General features: G+C 29.6%; 3 protein-coding genes and 1 pseudogene across 6 annotated transcripts; all 4 read left to right on the forward strand.

Annotated features, from left to right (window-relative positions):
* The first annotated feature begins 2321 nt into the window (after window positions 1-2321).
* On the forward strand, window positions 2322-10081 carry LOC101511674 (transcriptional corepressor LEUNIG-like). Of its 4 annotated transcripts, none has more exons than XM_004501233.4 (18): window positions 2322-2549; window positions 2925-3022; window positions 3225-3334; window positions 3840-4232; window positions 4321-4412; window positions 4872-4971; window positions 5055-5130; window positions 5310-5359; window positions 5447-5746; window positions 5874-6062; window positions 6804-7049; window positions 7140-7284; window positions 7775-7884; window positions 8099-8248; window positions 8783-8938; window positions 9086-9202; window positions 9338-9544; window positions 9632-10081. In XM_004501233.4, exons 1-18 carry the CDS (start codon window positions 2518-2520, stop codon window positions 9773-9775), a joined length of 2715 nt encoding a protein of 904 aa, XP_004501290.1. In that variant the 5' UTR covers window positions 2322-2517; the 3' UTR covers window positions 9776-10081. The 4 variants fall into 4 exon arrangements, with proteins under 4 accessions (XP_004501290.1, XP_012571667.1, XP_004501291.1 ...); XM_012716213.3 differs by having other exon boundaries at window positions 7167-7284; XM_004501234.4 differs by having other exon boundaries at window positions 2323-2549; window positions 4893-4971.
* A 2864-nt stretch (window positions 10082-12945) lies between these two features.
* LOC101511347 (probable 2-oxoglutarate-dependent dioxygenase AOP1) lies at window positions 12946-14510 on the forward strand. The gene is made up of 3 exons (XM_004501232.4): window positions 12946-13342; window positions 13620-13950; window positions 14146-14510. The coding sequence occupies exons 1-3, from the start codon at window positions 12966-12968 to the stop codon at window positions 14389-14391; spliced, it is 954 nt and encodes a 317-aa protein (XP_004501289.1). The 5' UTR covers window positions 12946-12965; the 3' UTR covers window positions 14392-14510.
* A 1701-nt stretch (window positions 14511-16211) lies between these two features.
* Window positions 16212-17388, forward strand: LOC101511039 (probable 2-oxoglutarate-dependent dioxygenase AOP1.2; annotated as a pseudogene).
* Window positions 17389-20538: 3150 nt separating this feature from the next.
* LOC101500660 (probable 2-oxoglutarate-dependent dioxygenase AOP1.2) lies at window positions 20539-20919 on the forward strand. Its single transcript, XM_004501723.4, has one exon. It carries the CDS (start codon window positions 20539-20541, stop codon window positions 20917-20919), a length of 381 nt encoding a protein of 126 aa, XP_004501780.1.
* The last annotated feature ends 118 nt before the right edge of the window (window positions 20920-21037 follow it).

Here is a 21037-nt window from a genome sequence, read left to right on the forward strand (position 1 = left end):
TAATTACTCATCAAGCATTTTATTTCAATAACTCATACACAAAAGAATAAACCATATAATATATTCAAAGCATCACAATGTAAGTTTCACTCTTACACACATAAATACCTGTATTATGTTTTTCAACACACTTTTGCATTTGGTTAAAGCAATGATAAAAACATTATGAAATGTAACAAAACTGTACCCATTTGTGTAACACATTACCGGTTCATAAATATTTCAATAATATTGGTTATCTGTTGTCTATTATTATTGAATATCATATATAACTACCATTATGGATGTGAGCCTTTTCTCCTATAATATTGAATACGTCTCTCATAACATTTTTTTTTCTTTTTATATTTAAAAAATACAAATCATAATCAAAACAACAAAAAGATGAATAATATTAAATATTTGAAAATGAATAACTTCAACATATTTCGCTTGAAACTTTCTATGTCTTAAACGTCTACAAACTTTTATCGTCTATAATTTTTTGCAACTTGCTCTTGTAGTTTCTTAACCATGTAAAGTAATTATTTAAAAAATTTATTTCAAATTATAATTATATAGACAAAACAATAGTCAAAGTTATCGAAATTGTTTTTTAACCAAAATATTATAACTATAGAATTTAGTTATATTTTGTATTTAATTTTTAGTTGACTTAACAATTTTACATAATTAACATTTTTATTGTATAAAAAATTATTATTACTTAAGGTTTTTGAACCTTAAAAAATTGCTATTTTGCTTTATAATGCCCATTTCATATATATCATATATATTTGTACAAGTAGAAAATTATTTCAAAATATTTTGAATGTTATATAAAACAAATAACATATTATAGTTAAATGTACAACTTTATCAATACATTTTAGTTTGAATAAATCAATTTTATATTTAAAAAATATTAAAGACAATAATTGTATCTCTAAAATTGCAAAATTTTATAAATAGTCTCATATTTTAAAATATTTTTCATAAATTATATTAATCAACAATGTTTTACATATTTCTTTGTACCAAAACAAATATAATTTATATATAATTATTCAAAAAATAATTTTACCATTAAAAGATAAACATTCGAGTATATTATTCTCTAAAATAAGAATAATATTACTTTTAGATTATGTATAATTATTATTTTATACTCACTGAAATATTAAATTATACCGCATATTAAAATTTAATATAGTTTATGATTTAAACAGAGCACCAAAAAAAAAAAAGAAGCTGTAGGTCCATGTAGTTCATCTTCAGCCATAAAACCAGTTCAATGTCTCTTTCACGATCTCAAAGACTCAATCATTGAGTAAATTCATAAAATAAGTGGATTTTGATATCAGAATTGAACCCCATACTGTTATTGTTAGTTTTTATTTTGTAAGTTTGAATTTTATTTATTCAATTGTTGGATTAAAGTGAAGATCAAGAGAAAACAAGGTGAACTTTAAAGATTTTTAAAGGAAGAGGACAGAGAAAGAGGAAAGAAGATGAAATAATTTGGAATTTTTAAAATTGAATATTTTAATTTAAAATAGTTATATGTAAAATGAAGAAAATTAAAAAATAACGAAATTGTTGACGTGTCACATATCGTCGACATTTTTTTAACAAAAAAACAAAATAATACCGTACACCTTGAAAAATAATCTACAGACAAAAATTTAAATATGAAATTAACTCATTTAAAATGAAATAAATTTAATTTTAATCTCGATAAAATATAAATTTTTATTTTAGTTTTTAATGTCTAATACTATTAATTTTGTAATGATTAAATAATTAATAATTTTAAATTTAAATACATAGTCATTATAAATATAAAAAATTTATTGTATTTTACCGGAATTAAAAAGATATTTTTAATATGAAAGAAATAAAATTAAAGTAAGAATTTAAATGAATTTTTCATTTTATAAAAATTACACCTATATTTATTATATTTTATTGAGACTAATTATGTATTTAAATTTAAAATTAATAATTAATCAATCGTTAAAAGCTAGACAAATAAGATAATAATGACTAAAATAAAAAAGTTCGTATTTTATAAAAATTTAAACTAATTTTTTTAATAAAAAATATTTTTAAAAAAGATAATGACCTGAATTACATATTTAAAAAAAAAATAAAAAACTTAAATGTTAAAAATAAACAAGATAATGACGGTGGTAGTGTAATTTTGACTTTACTTTATTTACATTCAAGCCATATATGTAAAGTGCCAAAATATATCACCTGAATTTATTATTGGAAGAATAATAAATAAATAAATAAATAAATAAATAAATGAGTCAATAAATAGTTCCTCCCTAAAATAAAAAATCTAAGAACATTGCTTCTCTTCACCCCTTGGATTTTCTTCTCTCTCTCTCTCTCACTCACTTTTCCGTTCTCTTCCTCATACTTCCCCCGCAGCTATAGCAACAAAATCAAACTTTTCCGCTGCTTCCACAACATACCACACATTCAACCGTCACAACACACCCTACTGCCTCACCTTTCTGTTCCACAACCATGTCTCAGACCAACTGGGAAGCTGATAAGATGCAAGTTTCAATCTTTCATTTATTATCTATCGTTTCACTGATATGGGTTTTCTTTTTCATGCTCTATTGTTTCTTTTTTTTTTTTTCCTTTTCTTGATTTTGTTTCTGGGTTTTTCTTATTGTTCGGTTCTGCACTTTCTTTTATGGTTATTATTAAGGATGAATGCACACACTTTTTCTTTGTTGGGTTTTTTAGTTTTCTGCAAGTTTATTAGGTTTTATGAGAAATTGCTAATTTTGGTTGCTCAAGTTCAATTTTTGTCGGTAGTTTACATGATATTTTTTTATTTTATTTTTTATATGTGGTTGATGTAAAGTTTCAATCTTTAAGCTGATGCAACTTGCATCCTTCTGTTGTGTTGTGTGATTTTTCAGGTTAGATGTTTATATCCATGATTACCTAGTCAAGAGGGATTTGAAGGCTTCTGCTCAGGCTTTTCAATCTGAGGGAAAAGTATCCTCGGACCCTGTTGGTAAGATTCCGTAAAACTTTACTTTTATAGAAGAAAAAACTAGATTTAAAGGTGGCATTTTGTTTGTGTTTTTTTTTTTTTACTTTCCTTTTGTATATTTGTCCATTTCATTGATTTAGTTGCTTTATTTATTTATTTATTTATTTATTTATTTGTGTGTGTGTGTGTGTATGGTTGATGACAACATGGAATTGGATTACAGCCATTGATGCCCCCGGAGGTTTTCTGTTTGAGTGGTGGTCGGTTTTCTGGGACATTTTTATTGCCAGGACCAATGAGAAGCACTCTGAGGTTGCTGCATCGTATATAGAGGTTGGTTGAAAAAACTTTCATGGCTTCTGTATTATGCTACATTCTTTCATGCTATATTTGTGTAGGATGGATGAAGGTGCTAGAAATCCAGCCAAGGAAAAACAGTATTGAGTATTCACATTTGGGTTAAATATGATTGGCAATTGAAATAATTCATACCATGCCTTTTTATGTATTCCATAACGAAGTTTATGCGTTTCATTGTGTACAACATTTAAACCACTCTAACTAACCTAAGTGCTCTTATCAAATGACCCATTTGGTTGGCTGTTCTTTGCTTTATTTTGTATATGGTTTAACATATAAGGAAATTTAGAATTTGTTTTCTAGAATAGATTTTTGTAACTAGTTATGTTAAAAGATGTTTATTCTATAGTTCCAGATTACAGTGTCTAGCTGAATGGTTTGATACTTCAAATACTATATACTATTGTTTTAGCTGAGTGATAAAGCCATTTCAGTTTAGACAGCTTTAAATTTACGGTCTGTGCAATTTTGTATGCAGACTCAACTACTTAAGGCAAGGGAACAACAGCAGCAGCAGCAACAGCCTCAATCCCAGCAGTCACAGCATCAACAACAACAGCAGCAAATGCAGATGCAACAACTCCTGATGCAGAGGCATGCACAGCAGCAACAACAGCAACAGCAACAACAGCAGCACCAGCAACAACAACAGCACCAGCAACAGCAACAGCAACAGCAACAGTCACAATCGCAGCAGCAGCCGCAGCAACCACAACAACAGCAAAGTAGGGATAGGGCTCATCTCTTAAATGGTAGTGCAAATGGGTTAGTTGGAAACCCTGGAACTGCAAACGCAATAGCAACAAAGATGTACGAGGAAAGGTTAAAAGTTCCCCTTCAGAGGGATTCGTTGGATGATGCGGCAATGAAGGTAGGGGGATGTTCTGATTATCTAACTATAGTATGAATATATATTTTTTTATACATATGTTCATCACTTATTTCGGTATGCTATGCAGCAAAGATTTGGTGAGAACATGGGTCAACTCTTGGACCCAAATCATCACGCCTCAATATTGAAGTCAGCTGCAGCTACTGGTCAGCCTACGGGGTGAGTTTAATTAAAACTTCACTTTTATTGCTTATTATGTAAGTCTTTTTGGACCAACATTATGTTGGTCTGAGTGGAATTGGACTTGGATCCTTAAGCAAGGTCTCTGGTTCGAGCCTTGTAGATGGAAAAAATGTGGTTGAGAGGGGAGATTAGCTTTATCAGCAAAGTCGGTAGATTTTTCTTACCAATGTCATGGTTACGAAAGAAAATACAAGTTATTTTGGAGACAGAAGATAGTTCGTACTTGATTAGTCCGTGGCTTTGTTACTTGAAGTTTTATCCAAAATACTATGAGTTGAAGATCACTTTATTAACGTGAAACAAAAGACATTTTTTTTATCATATGCCTTTGAAAAATCAATGGTTGTGTGTTCCTTATTTTGAAAACATTTATTTGGTGTTCAATTTCTCTTAACATCATGCATTCTCTATATCTATGGGTGTTCATTTTGTTAGCACCAAATTCCATGATTTCAGGCAAGTTTTGCCTGGAGCTGCTGGTGGGATGTCTCCACAAGTTCAAGCCCGTAGTCAGCAAATACCAGGGTCTACACCGGTACACTTTTATTCCTAGAGTTATCTTGTTACTTCCTATATTCCACATCAACCACCTTTCCCTGATTTGCCACTTGAAATCAGGATATGAAGAACGACATGAATCCTGTTTTAAATCCCAGAGCTGCGGGTCCCGATGGATCATTGTTGGCAATTTCCGGTATATTTCCATCATATTTTTCCTCTACTGTAGTTCATTTTAATATGTGGGAACTGATTTTGTGCAAGGCGATGAAATTAAATTTTTCTTTTTTATTTTCAAGTAGTTATGATCTTTTATTTTTTATTCTTGCTCATAATTGTAGTAAACAATGTATTTTTTCTATTTTCTTGTGCCAGGATCGAATCAAGGGAGCAACAATTTGACTTTGAAAGGGTGGCCACTCACGGTATGTGATCTCAACGACGTCTTTAATTGTTGTGGAAGAACTTCAGTTTTTAAGTTTCATTATTAAGCTTTTCCGTCCTTTTATTAGGGTTTGGATCAACTTCGCTCTGGTCTACTCCAGCAGCAAAAGCCTTTCATGCAGGCTCCTCAGCCTTTTCATCAACTACAAATGTTGACACCACAACATCAGCAACAGCTTATGCTTGCACAACAGAATCTGGCATCACCATCCGCCAATGAAGAAAGTAGAAGACTGAGAATGCTATTGAATAATAGGAATATTGGTCTAAATAAGGATGGTCTTTCGAACTCTGGGGGTGATGTTGGATTACCTCTTCAAGGTGTTGGCCCTCCTTTTCCTCGTGGAGATACAGATATATTAATGAAGGTACTAATTATCTTTCCATCTTCAATTTAGTTTTATGTAATTGGATTAACAATTTTATATAGAAATCTCTTATATTTTCTATAAGATTCGTGATTTGCATCTTCTGATAGTGTATTTTTATGTGTAGTTGAAATTGGCTCAGTTGCAGCAGCAGCAACATCAACAACAGTCTAACATGAATGCACAGCAGCAGCAACTTCAACAGCATGCTCTTTCAAATCAGCAATCTCAGAGTTCAAATCATAGCATACACCAGCAAGATAAAGTAGGGGCAGGAAATGATAGCATGTCAAACTCATATAGAGGAAATGATCAGGTCAGTCCTTTTACTATATCTCGTACATGTTTGAGCAATACTTCACTTATTTGAGTCCCTTTTCAGAATCGACGGGCAATAAAATTTCCTTCCAACCTGTAGAAGTGTATAATTCTTGACACATAATGGCTAACAAATTTTCTAAGGTGGACGATCGGGTTGTTTTATTAAATGTATCTAAGTAAAAGAGCCATTTTATCTTTCTTCAAGATGTGAGCTCTTACATCCAGTTGCATGATTTCGTGGCTGGTCTCCTCATAAATTTCTTGCCCATTTTGTAAGGATGAATCAGACTCTATAAAAACCTAATATACAGGATAGGAAATATGATTCTTTGGCCGTTTCTTCACCGGTTTCAAGTTCAAATATTGCAAAATAATTTCTTTAACCATAATTTTCCCAGTATTGAGTAATTGGAAAAAGATTTTACTTCCCTCTTTCTTTGAAGCCTCCTGAACAGATGTGTGATGATCCATTTGTAAAAGCTACAACAGGAGTGGTTATTATTAGTATTTTGCATTTAAAAATATGAAAATTGCGATTTCAACTACTTATACGCTTCTTTTGTAAGTGTTCACCATATTCAGTGCTAAATGCCAATGTCTTGCCTCAGTATTGTGTTAAAACACATTATTATGAATGCGTGTTCCCAAATTGGACAGACATCTGACATGTGAAAGTTATAAAGAGTTTGAAATAGGTTCCTAACATCCTAACATAGTTCTCTTAATGCACTTGAAGGTCTCAAAAAACCAGATTGGAAGAAAGAGAAAGCAGCCTGTATCTTCTTCAGGTCCTGCCAACAGTTCAGGAACAGCAAATACGACAGGCCCATCACCAAGTTCTGCACCCTCGACTCCCTCAACTCATACTCCTGGAGATGCTATGTCAATGCCTGCCTTGCCTCATAGTGGCAGTTCATCAAAGCCTTTAATGATGTTTGGTACTGATGGCACTGGAACTCTTACATCATCTTCAAACCAGTTGGTGAGTTGCTTTTATACGCGGTTTAATTGATTGATGGAAGGAACAATTTGATTCCTTGCTTGTAGTCTCATTGCGATTCCATTTTGGCAGTGGGATGATAAGGATCTTGAATTGCAGGCTGATGTGGATCGCTTTGTGGAGGATGGATCTCTCGAGGAAAATGTAGAGTCTTTTTTATCCCAAGATGATACAGACCCTAGAGATCCTGTTGGCCGTTGTATGGATGTAAGCAAAGGTGCATAATCACCACTTTATTATTTGATCATAAAATATTCTGACGTCATCCTTGCTAAGAGTTTCTCGTGTGTATGTCTAATTTTCTCTCACTCCAATACAAAAGTTTGCATTATTTTCTTTTAATGCCTAACTCGGTGTGGTAGTGGTGAATTACAATGAAGTACAAATCTCAAACAGCAACCATCACAAGTGGTTACATTAAGTCACTTCAATTTTCTTAAACTATTATCGGTGTTAGCATTGTGTTAGTGCTTCATAGCTCTTTTATCATTTTGCCGCAAATATGCTTTACAATTTTAATGTTGACAACATTTGCAATTCTCTTTTATTTATTTATAAATATATGTTGTTGATTATATAATTAAGAAGCCATGCATTTCGTTATCTTTTTTATGTGGATCTCCATAATGCATAGTTACTCTTCCATTCCTTAATGTGAGGTAATTACACGGATTCGGAAGCTAAGGGTCTATTTTTTTTTCTTTCAGGGTTCACATTTTCTGATGTAAACTCTGTACGTGCAAGTACAAGCAAAGTTGCCTGTTGCCATTTCTCGTCTGATGGAAAATTACTTGCAAGTGGCGGTCATGACAAAAAGGTTAGGGGAAGCATTAATCTTGATAAGAATATTTAAATAGTTAATTTAATGTAGTGCTTTCTTTGTTCAACTCACTTTCTGAAATTAGCAGTGAACTTGTGCAATTGTCCTGGTTGAAGGAAATTGGAAATCAAAATGAAGATAGTTTTGTGCCCTTTATTCTGTTTAGATATGGAACAATGTTATATTTTCCTCCTGATTTCTTGTAATGCAGGCTGTTATATGGTACACTGATTCTCTAAAGCAAAAAGCTACTCTTGAAGAGCATTCTTCTTTGATAACTGATGTCCGATTCAGTCCAAGCATGCCGCGTCTAGCAACATCTTCATTTGACAAAACTGTCAGGGTTTGGGATGTTGAGAATGTTAGTAGATTTCTATACTGTTTTTCTTTTATAGTACACCACTTTAGGGAAGAAAAAATAGTCTATATATTCTGAAGAGTTTGAAGTAACTTGACTATGCACATCACAAATGGTAATATTTGCGAGGCTATAAAGTGCAGCACTCAGGAAGTTACATAGATGTGTATCACTTTCTTTCACTGAAAATATTTCACTTAGTGAGATAACAAAACTTATTAATGTGTTTGTTTTGTCTGAAATTATGTACAAGAAAAGCGTAGTATCTATAATATTAATAATGATTTCCCTGCTGAGATTTTAGATGAAGAGAAAAGTGAAATTAAATACTTTGAATCATGAAAATGATTTTATGTGATTGACGATCTTGATTTGATACAAGACTAAAACCAACCCTTATTTTGGGATACTAGCAATCAGAAGTTAAAAGAGATTGTATTGTGTTCAACATAGTTTGTTTTCCTATGTATAGAAGAAGATGAATTGCGTTTCTCTAATGGGTATTTTGCTTTAACTGAATATATGATTTCTATGCAGCCTGGATATTCACTCCGCACCTTTACGGGACATTCTACATCCGTTATGTCGCTAGATTTTCATCCAAATAAAGATGATCTTATCTGCTCTTGTGATGGTGATGGTGAGATACGATATTGGAGCATAAACAATGGCAGTTGTACTAGAGTCTCCAAGGTAGAATCTTAGTCAATTTATCTTATTTTCTATGCATATTCCTCTTCACTTTCTTTTTTTCAAGATAGGGAAAACTGTTTTGTAGCTTGTGTATTTAAATTGATACATTATTCATTTCAGTCTGCTGACAATTTTCTTGTTGATTAGGGTGGCACTACCCAAATGAGATTTCAACCTCGCCTAGGGAGGTACCTTGCTGCAGCTGCTGAGAACATTGTGTCTATACTTGACGTGGAGACACAGGCATGCCGGTATTCATTAAAGGTTGGTGTGCATAAGTTTCTTCGTCAGGGTCACTTAGTCGTGCATTGTTTATAGTATTTGGTTATCTTCAGAGTCTTAGAAGTGAACTTAAAAATATTAATCATCGGTTGTTTTAACGTTGAACTATGATTGTAGGGTCACACAAAGACAATAGATTCTGTATGTTGGGATCCATCTGGAGAATTGTTGGCATCTGTGAGTGAGGACTCTGTAAGAATTTGGACTCTTGGAACAGGAAGTGAAGGGGAATGTGTTCATGAGCTTAGCTGTAATGGCAGCAAGTTTCACTCATGTGTTTTCCATCCAACATATCCTTCATTGTTGGTCATTGGCTGTTACCAGGCAAGTCTACATTTTTTTATCTCTTTGATATCGGCGAATTCAGTTCTCTAAGTCATTTTATCTTATTCAACGTACATGTTTGTGTAGTCATTGGAGCTGTGGAACATGGCTGAGAACAAGACAATGACTTTGTCTGCTCATGATGGTTTGATTACTGCCTTGTCTGTTTCAACTGTAAATGGTTTGGTTGCTTCTGCTAGTCATGACAAGTTCATCAAGCTATGGAAGTAACATGAGGTATATTGTGTCTCCAATTGACGATACTCGTGATACACTTAGGTTTTTGTCAGTGTTTGATCACACGTTCTGTAGTTACTAACCTGTTGTGATGCAATGAAATGTATTAGTCTACCATGCTGTCACACCTTGTAGTTAGTGAAGCACTTACTTGGATGTTTATCATCTATTTTTGTGACACATTTATCTTTTAGCTGTACAATTTCTTTATATTTGGTTCCATATGTTGAAAGATTGTCTAACAACTAATCCAACTCTGTCAATTTTTTTTCTCTTTCTATTTACAATATTCGAACTTGAGACTTTTCTTAATTTTAATTAGATTTTGTTATTGCTAAATCAAAAAATCTGGTCTTAATATTATGACTGTTTGATCTTAATATGATTGAATAATTACATGCAATCCAAATCCATTTAGATGCTATATATGTTTCTTTACTTAAAATGTCTATAGCACATGTAATATTTATGGTGATGTAGGTAAAATCGTACATGTCTATAAATTAATTTCATTAAATTAAACTATTTCAATTTTAAATTGTTTTAAATTATTTATTCACATTAGATTAAATTTCTTAAATATGGAATGAAAATATTTTTTCACTCACTGTATATATTTATGTTGGATAAAATTTATATTTATTTTATTTTAAAATCACGCACTAGTTATTCTCCAAAGGCAATTGAGTTTAAGGGATAATATTTCAAACAAAAATATGGTCTTAGAAATAAATTAGATTATATAAAAACAACAGTTACCTTATTATAAATATTCTTAAAAAGTCTTTTAAGTCATACCATAAAATTGTTGAAATTTTAAGGTAAATATTATATCTTGTGTTCAAATCAATAAATTAGTGGTATTTATTATTTTGTTTAGAGACAAAAAAAATTACAAATATATTAATTTGTTTTTTAATTATTAGTTTTATCTTCATTTTTTTAAAACAAAAAATAAATCTACCATTTTGAAAGGTCGTGGCAGTTAACACAATAATGTTATAAGTATTTTTTTATGAATATACAAAATAATGTTAAAAAGTAATTTTTAGTTGTTCACAAACAACAGTATCTCAAATATAATTCTGCTTATTAAAAAACATTACGAGAAACAAAAAATAATACTTACACCTAATATATTTTATAGGTCAAACGGTCATTAAAAAACCACTTTGATTAATATTAATTTCTTATTTTTCAATTTTTTAAAAACAATTTCCCTCTTTTTTTTTTTTAATTTTTATTTTATAATTCCCCTCTTCTTCACAACATAAACACTTAGAAAAATTTAAACAATTTCAAAATTGTAATGTTTTTTTGATACTATTCAATTTTCATATTTTAATTTTAATATTTTTTCAATCTGAATTTTTTATCATATATAAAGGAAACAAAAAAAAAAAACTCAAAAATATATAAATCTATGAATTTATTAATTATTTTGATAATTTGAAAATATTTTACAATTTGGATATATCTACATTTTTTATTTATTAAGGTCAAACTAAATTAAAAAATATTATGATGTTATTTACCATATCTTCTAAAAAAGTTATATTAAAGTGTAATTATTAGATATATTTTCTCATTTTTTGGTGCCAAACCTCCACATAGTGGTAGGAATATGTTAGTCGTCTGTCAAGAGTCAAAAGGTTAAGCTCAGACTTTTTTAAAGCCTATTAATTTAAATAGATCAGATTAACGCTTATTAAAAAACTGATTAGGCCTGATAGGTTGACACATACATACATACATACATACATACATACATACATACATACATACATACATACATACATACATACATACATACATACATACATACATACATACATACATACATACATACATACATACATACATACATACATACATACATACATACATACATACATACATACATACATACATACATACATACATACATACATACATACATACATACATACATACATACATACATACATACATACATACATACATACATACATACATACATACATACATACATACATATATATATATATATATATTATTTATTAATATTAGTATTTGTTATTTTAAATTTGCTAATTATGGGTTCATTTTGTTTCTTTGTTTTTTTGGAAGGTTTGTTGTAGGCTTTCAAAGGCAATTTCCTTAAGGAATTTTTCAAAAAAAAACATCAATTTTTTTTAAATTAACAAAAAAAAAAGAATATATATATATATAATTAAAATAATTTATAAAAAGACACAAACACAAATTTTAAATTATATATATTGACTAGTGTTCCCTATAACATTTGTACAATGTTTTCGAGTATGACCAATTAACCGACATAGTCCACATTTTCTAGACACTTTTTTAATTTATATATATATATATATATATATATATATATATTATTAACATTATTATTTTTTATTATTATTTATTGATATTAATATTTTTGTATTTTACATTTGTTAATTATGGAGCCATTTTGTTTATTTATTTTTTTGGAAGGTTGTTGCATACTTACTAGTTATAAATAATTAGATTTGGTTATATATAAAGGCCTTATTTAGCCAATTTAAAAAAATATAAAATATAATACTATTTAAGTACCGTAGGTCAGACTCAGACTGAAAAATTAATCATATGTCAGATTCAGACCTTTTAAAGATTAATCTGATCTATTTCCACCTCTTATAATAAACAGGTTTTGATTTGTATGAATTTCATCATAGACAATTAAATCAAATTAAAAATTATTCTTATGAGAACCATATTTGACCTTTAAAATTTATAATTCAATCAACCATTTTGATAGGTGATGAGAATTAATAAAAAAATAAAGTTGGTGAACTAAAATTTAATATAATTTCATTATCATAATCAGTAGTCAATCTATATTTTGGCTTCTGGAACAACTATGTAATTAAACAAGGAATTGATTTTGTCATTTACTATATAGTTTCATTTCTAGAATAACTATGCAACTAATCAAGTAATTGATATTGTCATTTAATATATATTTTTACTTCTAGAACAACTATACAATTAAACAAGTTGTCACTTAAAGTGTATTTTTGATTCTAGAATAACTATGCGGTTAAATGGGCAGTTAATATTGTCATAATATATATAGCCGAATCTTGTGTGTCAACAATACAATTCATATATTAAAAAACAGTGCAAAAGAAAAAATAACACAGAAAAAATGAGTAATCAGATTGAGATTCCACTTTTGGATTTTAGTAAAGTAAATGGAGTGACATTAGAAGAAGGGAGTGAAAGGTGGAAAGAAATGAGCAAGAAAGTGAGAGAAGCATTTGAGAGTCATGGTTGCTTCCTCTTGTTATGTGATCAAATTCCAAATGATTTGCGTCAACAAATGTTCGCGGATATGAAATCATTGTTTGATCTACCCGAAGAGACCAAAAAGAAGTTCATTGGGTCAAAGGCTTATAGAGGCTACACGGCTAATAGTCACGTCATTCCCCATTGTCAAAGCTTTGGGATTGATGATGCTCTTAAGCCAGATACCACTGAAAATTTTACTAACCTCATGTGGCCTCAAGGAAATCCAACTTTTTGGTAATTAATTATTATATATTTTGTTTTTATACATCGTCTTACAAATATATATTGAAACTTTACAATCCACTAGTCATATATGATTTATGATTGATTGGTAGTATAAATTTATTTATTCTAAGATTGTATTAAAATTAAACTCTTGATTTTAGTTATGACAAGCATGGTTCTACTTACTTCTGATTTTATATTGAATGAAGGTTACTTTGGCAATTTTTGTTTAAAATTATTTTATTATTTGATAATAGATGGTGTATGATTGATGATATATATGCAGTGAGACACTCGGTTCATTGACCATAAAAACTCGAGAACTAAGTGCTCTTATCTTGAAGATGATTATCGAAGGTTTTGGACTTCCACAACAATACAACTTGGATGTTGAAGAGCTGAATAACTCCAACGATTCACGAATGACTAGGTACCTACTTCCTGAGGAAAACAAGGATCGTGAGATTGCTTTGGTACCTCACACTGACAAAGGAACCTTAGCTGTCATATGCCACAATGAAGTCCAAGGTCTGCAGGTTTTACCTAAAAATGGCGAATGGGTTGATGTAGTTATTCCCCCAAATGGTTATATAGTACTTGTTGGTGACATGTTGAAGGTAATATACAAATGTATATTTTATATAGTACTAATGATCATTTTTATAATTGTCTCATACGAGATTTGAACTATATATTTCCTTTAAGATTATAATATTAATATTTTATCATTAAGTTCAAACACCAAATACTATGTAGTATTTATTAAATAGTTGTAATTAATTAACCATGATTCTAACAATTTTAATTAATAGGCATGGAGCAATGGAAGGTTCCAGGCACCCACACACAGAGTGGTGACAAGGGGAGATAAAGAGAGATTAGCATTTATAGTTTTTACTGTGCCAAAGGAAGATATGACCATTAAGGTGCCATCTGAATTGGTGGATGATGAAAATCACCCTCTCCGTTACCGACCATTCAAATATGAGGACTTCATAAATTTTCATTATACAACTCGCACAGAGAAAGGAGTGCTTGAAGAATTTGCTGGCCTTTGATAACCCTTATCATGTGATCCAACACCATAACCCTTTATTATGTAATAAAGAAAAGTACTAAGTCTTTCAAATATGCAATAAATTTGGATCAATAAAATAAACTGCAGCGTCTTTTAAAATTATTTATGTTGTTTTCTGTTGCACTCTTAAAAATATTTATTTATGTATTGCGTTCGGGTATGCAATATTAGATTGGTCAAATATTAATGAATAAAATCAATTACACTCTTATAGATAATTATTGCCTTTGCCTATGCAAAATTACATTGTTGTCAACTAACTTATGTCGCGTGTGTCTGAGCGAATAAATATTTTATTTTTTAAAATGTTATTGTTAAAATGTATTGATTGAATAAGTAAAATCAAGTTGTCAAAAAAAAAAAAAAGTAAAATCAAATATTAATGAGAGCAGATTTAGAAATATCTAATAATGATAATATTTTTTACAAAAGATAAATATAGAATAAAGTCTAAATCACTCTTAATTAAGAAAAATATGAAGATTTATTTGATCTTGAAAATGAAAAACTTAATAATTTATAATATTATAAGTTTTTATAATGAAGTTGCTGAAAATAATTTATAATATTTTTATCTAAAAAATATTTGATCATCTAACAAAAAAGAAACAAAGGTAGAGTGTGTAATGATCAATGAGAAAAATATAATGGAAGTGGAGATGAAAGAAATTTTGAGAAAATATGGTGGAGGCAATATCTATTTTTGCAGAATAAAATATTTAAAAGCGTATTGAACTAATAAATAAATTTTCATCTAATAACAAAAAGCTGTGGGGGCAAGAGCCCCATAGCTTATGAATGGATCTGTAATTGTATATGTATGTGTATCAAATAAGATAAGTTTTAATATAAAAGGGTGAAAATATTAAATCCTGACTATACATATATAATTGAGATAGAAAATATCACATGACCATCTATAAATAAATAAAAATATAATACATTCACTTATAAAATTTATCAATTAATATTTAAAATATTTTAAAATTAGTAATTTAATTTTTTTTATTAATTTAAAATTTAGCAATATGTTATTTTTATTTATTTATCTATTTTATTTATTTTAAATTAAAGTAAAAAATAAATTATTGACCTTAGAGTATTAATTATTTTAAAATTTAAATTATCTATAAATAATTTCACACAAATTAAGAAGTATTGTTAATGTTGTATGAGAAAAAGAAATTATAAATTATTTTATGAAAATATCCTCCACTAATTGTATGGAAAATACAAATTAAAATAATTAAAAAAGGATAGAATAATAAATAGTAGGTAGCATAATAAAAACAAGTATTTATGATTTAAAGATATTATAAAATGACATCTAATTTGAGATAAATATATTTTGCTAGAATGATTTATAATTTGAAACAAAGTGATTAGTAGTATGCATATTTTAAGTGGCAATATGCAGTGCATTCAGCATTCACTACTTAATATACAATTAAAGTAATTGATGTTGTTACTTAATATATAGTTTCGTTTCTAGAACAATTATGCAATTAAATAAGTAATTGATACTGTAACTTGATATATATTTTCGCTTCTAGAATAATTATGCAATTAAATAAGGAACTGATATTATCACTTAATATATATTTTGCTTTTAGAACAACTATGTAATTAAATATATATTTTCGTTTCTAGAACGACAATGCAATTAAATATATATTTTTGCTTCTGGAACATCTAAGCAATTAAATGGGTAACTGATGCTGTCATAATATATATAGTTGAATCTTATGTGACAACAATACAATTCAAATATTAAAATAGCACTAAAGAAAAAAGAATATAGAAAAATGGGCAGCGAGAATGAGATCCCACTTTTGGATTTTCGCACAGTAAATGGAATGACATTAGAAGAAGGGGGTGAAAGGTGGAAAGAAATGAGCAAGAAAGTGAGAGAAGCATTTGAGAGTCATGGTTGTTTCTTTTTGCTATCTGATCAAATTCCAAATAATTTACGTGAACAAATGTTCACGGACATGAAATCATTGTTTGAACTACCTGAAGAGACCAAAAAGAAGTTCGCTGGTGCAAAGGCTTATAGAGGCTATACAGCTAATAGTCACGTCATTCCCCATTGTCAAAGCTTTGGGATTGATGATGCTCTTAAACCAGATACAACTGAAAAATTCACTAATCTCATGTGGCCTCAAGGAAATCCAATTTTTTGGTAATTAATTATTTTATATTTTGTTTTTATACATACATCTTACAAATATATATTGATTTGTTATTAATAAACTTCACAACACACTAGACATATATGACTTACAATTGATTGATACTATAAATATATTTATTCTAAGATTGTATTAAAATTAAGCTATTGATTTCAATTATAATATACATGTATCTACTGACTTTTGATTTTACATTGAATGAAGTTTACTTTGACAATTTTTGTTTAAAGTTATTTTATTATATGGTAATGAATGGTGCATCATTGATGATATATATGCAGTGATACACTCGGTTCATTGACCTCAAAAGCTCGATAACTAAGTACGCTTATCTTGAAGATGATTATCGAAGGTTTTGGACTTCCACAACAATACAACTTGGATATTGAAGAGCTGAATAACTCCAACGATTCACGAATGACTAGGTACCTACTTCCTGAGCAAAACAAGGATCTTGAGATTGCTTTGGTACCTCACACTGACAAAGGCACCTTATCCATCATATGTCACAACGAAGTCCAAGAGAGATTAGCATTTATACTTTTTACTGTACCAAAGGAATATATGACTATTAAGGTGCCATCTGAATTGGTGGACGAGGAAAATCACCCTCTCCGTTACCGACCATTCAAGTATGAGGATTTTATAAATTTTCATTACTCGACTCGTACAGAAAAGGGAGTGCTTGAAGAATTTGCTGGTCTTTGATCCTTATCACCGTGATCCAACACCAGTTCCTTTTATTATGTAATAATGAAATGTATTTGGACTTTCATATATGCAGTAAATTTAGATCAATAAAATAAAATGTATTGCCTTTTAAAATTATTTATGTTATTTACCGTTGCACTCTTAAAAATAATTATTTATGTAATGTCTATTACATAAGTCAAAAGCACTTATTATGAACTGAAAATCCCTTCGCGTTTTGTAGGAGCTTTTCTTGCATTAAAAACTGATTTGATCTTACTTGTTGAAAATGACAGAAACGTGGAGAACTTTCTTGGTTTTTCAGATTATGTCAAGAACGTTATTGGTTTAGTTTTATTCATTCTAGCTCTTTATTTAAACTTATTACTCTTGCATTTTCTTTGTACCTATATTGGATTATTTCACTCAAAAGCACATGTTAAACTAACACATAATTTATAATCATAATTAGAGTTTTTAATTAACTTTTATTTGTTTACATCAGAACTAATTTGAGATTTTGCCTCAACAATCTTTCCCCTTTTTGATGATGACAAATATGTTAATTTTAATTTTGATTCTAATTTCAATCATAGAGAGCTTAATAGCTCACCTCAGAATATGCTTCAGATTTATCAAAATATCATTTCATTAATTGCATCTAAAAACAACTTTACATATATTCAATTTGGCATAGATTCAAACAATTTTGAAATATGCAGAATTACAATTTATAAAAGGACTTCTTAAGTACTGATTAGATTAAAATAAAGCTAAACTAATTTCCCCCTTTGTCACAACAAAAAGGAATGGGAGAATAAAATGTAAAGCTAATCCTATTTAGAGAGGGAGGGACAATCTTGAAGGTTTTGGGATATCATGGAAGAAATGATGAGGAACCAAACGAGGAGGATCAATCCCTAACTTCGGACTAAGCTGGGTAGTTATCCATTCCCGTAGAGTTGCAAATTCCATGTCCTAATGGATTTGTCGAGCCATGATAGTCTGTACGATAGCCATGATGGATTGGCTGGTGGAGTCCTACTGGACTTTTTGTCGCTTAGCCTGGCTTTTTGGGTTGCCCTTGGGTGTTGTGGGAAGACTGGAGTGAGATGGAGCTGCATTAATGCAGAAGGATGAGCGAGTGGCAAATGAGGTGGAAATGGTAGGAAGGGCCATGAATGGTGATGTTGTGGGGTGGTTGGATGGTCCAAGAGTGTCGAGAAAGTTCAAAAATTAATTGGTTCCGAAGATGGAGGAAGTAGTTTTTTTAGGGGAAACAAAAGCTGGTGACATGATAGATGAAATGTGAAATGGCAGTTGTCCACACATGTCACTAAGTGGGTTATAGTGAGGAGGGAAGGTAGGTGAAACAGATGATGTAGGTTGAAAAAATGAAGGGAGAATGATTAGGGAAGAACGTTCTTGAGCTAGTTGATGAGCAGGGGTGGATGAAGAACGTTCTTTAGTGGCTGGTTGGATTGGAAAGGATGGAGAATGTTCTCGAGCCGGTTGTGGAGAATGTTCTTGAGCAGATTATTGTGCAAAATGATGTGGAGAACGATATGGTGCAGGTGGTGGAGATTGTTCTCTTGAGACAGTGGTGGATACACTAAATTTACGCATAGAGCGCTTTCTCTTGAGAGAGGTGGAGGGAATTGCAGATCTAGGAATGTGTTTTGCTGAAGACTGTTTCTTCATGTGAGACACATTATTTCAAGAAAACTTGAAGATCTTGATGGTGGAGGTTTCAAAGGATAGATGGACTTCAAAATGTCTAAATATTGTTTACGAGAGCATGTCATATGGGATTGTGTTCTTCTTGTAGTATGAATTGGTGGATAATAAAAATCACATCTCTGTTACCGACCATTCATGTATGAGGACTTCATAAATTTTAATTATACAACTTGCCCAGAGAAGGGAGTGCTTGAAGAATTTGCTGGCCTTTGATAACCCTTATCATGTGATTCAACACAATATCCCTTTATTATATAATGAAGTTGGTAAAAATAATTTATAATATTTTCATTATATAACTTGCACATATGATGTATTTTTTATAATGAAGTTGGTGAAAATAATTTATAATATTTTTATTTAAAAAATATTTGATCATCTATCATAAAAGAAAGAAAGGTAGAATGTGTAATGATCAAATAGAAAAATATAATGGAAGTGGAGATGAAAGAAAATTTGAGAAAATATGATGGAGGCAATATCTATTTTTGCTTATGAGAATAAAATATTTAAAAATGTATTAAATTAAAAAATAAATTTTCTACTAATAACAAAAGTTGTGGGGGCAACAGCTCCATGGCTTATGAATGGATCTGTCATTGTGTATGTATATCTATCAAATGGGATGAATTTTAAGATAAGAGGGTGAAAATATTAAATTTTGACCATATATAGATAATTGAGATTGAAAATGAAAATGTTACATGAGCATTTATAAATAAAAAATGTTATACGACTATTTATAAAAATTATAAATTAATATTGAAAATATTTTAAAAATAGTAATTTAATTTTTTTATTAATTTAAAACTTATTAATATGATAATTTTTTATCTATTTTATTTATTTTAAATTAAGTAAAAAATAAATAATTTACTTTAAAATATTAATTATTTTAAAATTTAAATTATCTATAAATAATTTCACACAAATTAAGAAATTATAAATTACTTTATAAAAATATCTTCCACTAATTGTATGGAAAATACAAATCAAAATAATTAGAAAAAAATAGAATAATAAATAGTAAGTAACATAATAGAAAAACAAGTATTTATGATTTATTGATATTATAAAATGACATAATTTGAGACAAATATATTTTGCTAAAATGATTTATAATTTGAAACAAAGTGATTAGTATTTATGCACGTTTTAAGTGGCAATATGCAGTGCATTCACTACACAATTAAAGTAATTGATGTTGTTATTTAATATATAGTTTTGCTTTTAGAACATCTATGCAATTAAATAATTAATTGATATTGTAAGTCAATATATATTTTCGCTTCTAGAACAACTATGCAATTAACTAAGTAATTGATATTGTCACTTAAATATATATTTTCGTTTCTAGAAGGACTATGCAACTAAATATATATTTTTGCTTCTAGAACATCTAAGCAATTAAATGGGTAACTGATGCTGTCATAATATATATAGTTGAATCTTATGTGACAACAATACAATTCAAATATTAAAATAGCACTAAAGAAAAAAGAAAAATGGGCAGCGAGAATGAGATCCCACTTTTGGATTTTCGCACGGTAAATGGAGTGACATTAGAAGAAGGGGGTGAAAGGTGGAAAGAAATGAGCAAGAAAGTGATAGAAGCATTTGAGAGTCATGGTTGTTTCTTTTTGCTATCTGATCAAATTCCAAATAATTTACGTGAACAAATGTTCACGGACATGAAATCATTGTTCGAACTACCTGAAGAGACCAAAAAGAAGTTCGCTGGTGCAAAGGCTTATAGAGGCTATACAGCTAATAGTCACGTCATTCCCCATTGTCAAAGCTTTGGGATTGATGATGCTCTTAAACCAGATACAACTGAAAAATTCACTAATCTCATGTGGCCTCAAGGAAATCCAATTTTTTGGTAATTAATTATTTTATATTTTGTTTTTATACATACATCTTACAAATATATATTGATTTGTTATTAATAAACTTCACAACACACTAGACATATATGACTTACAATTGATTGATACTATAAAT

The sequence above is a fragment of the Cicer arietinum genome, chromosome 5, assembly GCF_000331145.2.
Source record: "Cicer arietinum cultivar CDC Frontier isolate Library 1 chromosome 5, Cicar.CDCFrontier_v2.0, whole genome shotgun sequence".
NCBI lineage: Eukaryota > Viridiplantae > Streptophyta > Magnoliopsida > Fabales > Fabaceae > Cicer > Cicer arietinum.

What these genes read in the sequence shown, in the direction of transcription:
- LOC101500660 (XM_004501723.4), top strand. Translation starts at nt 20,539, where the DNA reads ATGGGCAGCGAGAATGAGATCCCACTTTTGGATTTTCGCACGGTAAAT.
- LOC101511347 (XM_004501232.4), top strand. Translation starts at nt 12,966, where the DNA reads ATGAGTAATCAGATTGAGATTCCACTTTTGGATTTTAGTAAAGTAAAT. An exon ending in CAAGGAAATCCAACTTTTTG is followed by an intron (nt 13,343 to 13,619) that starts GTAATTAATTAT and finishes ATATATATGCAG; the next exon opens with TGAGACACTCGGTTCATTGA. An exon ending in TTGTTGGTGACATGTTGAAG is followed by an intron (nt 13,951 to 14,145) that starts GTAATATACAAA and finishes TTTAATTAATAG; the next exon opens with GCATGGAGCAATGGAAGGTT.
- LOC101511674 (XM_004501233.4), top strand. Translation starts at nt 2,518, where the DNA reads ATGTCTCAGACCAACTGGGAAGCTGATAAGAT. An exon ending in TGAAAGGGTGGCCACTCACG is followed by an intron (nt 5,360 to 5,446) that starts GTATGTGATCTC and finishes TCCTTTTATTAG; the next exon opens with GGTTTGGATCAACTTCGCTC. An exon ending in ATACAGATATATTAATGAAG is followed by an intron (nt 5,747 to 5,873) that starts GTACTAATTATC and finishes TTTTATGTGTAG; the next exon opens with TTGAAATTGGCTCAGTTGCA.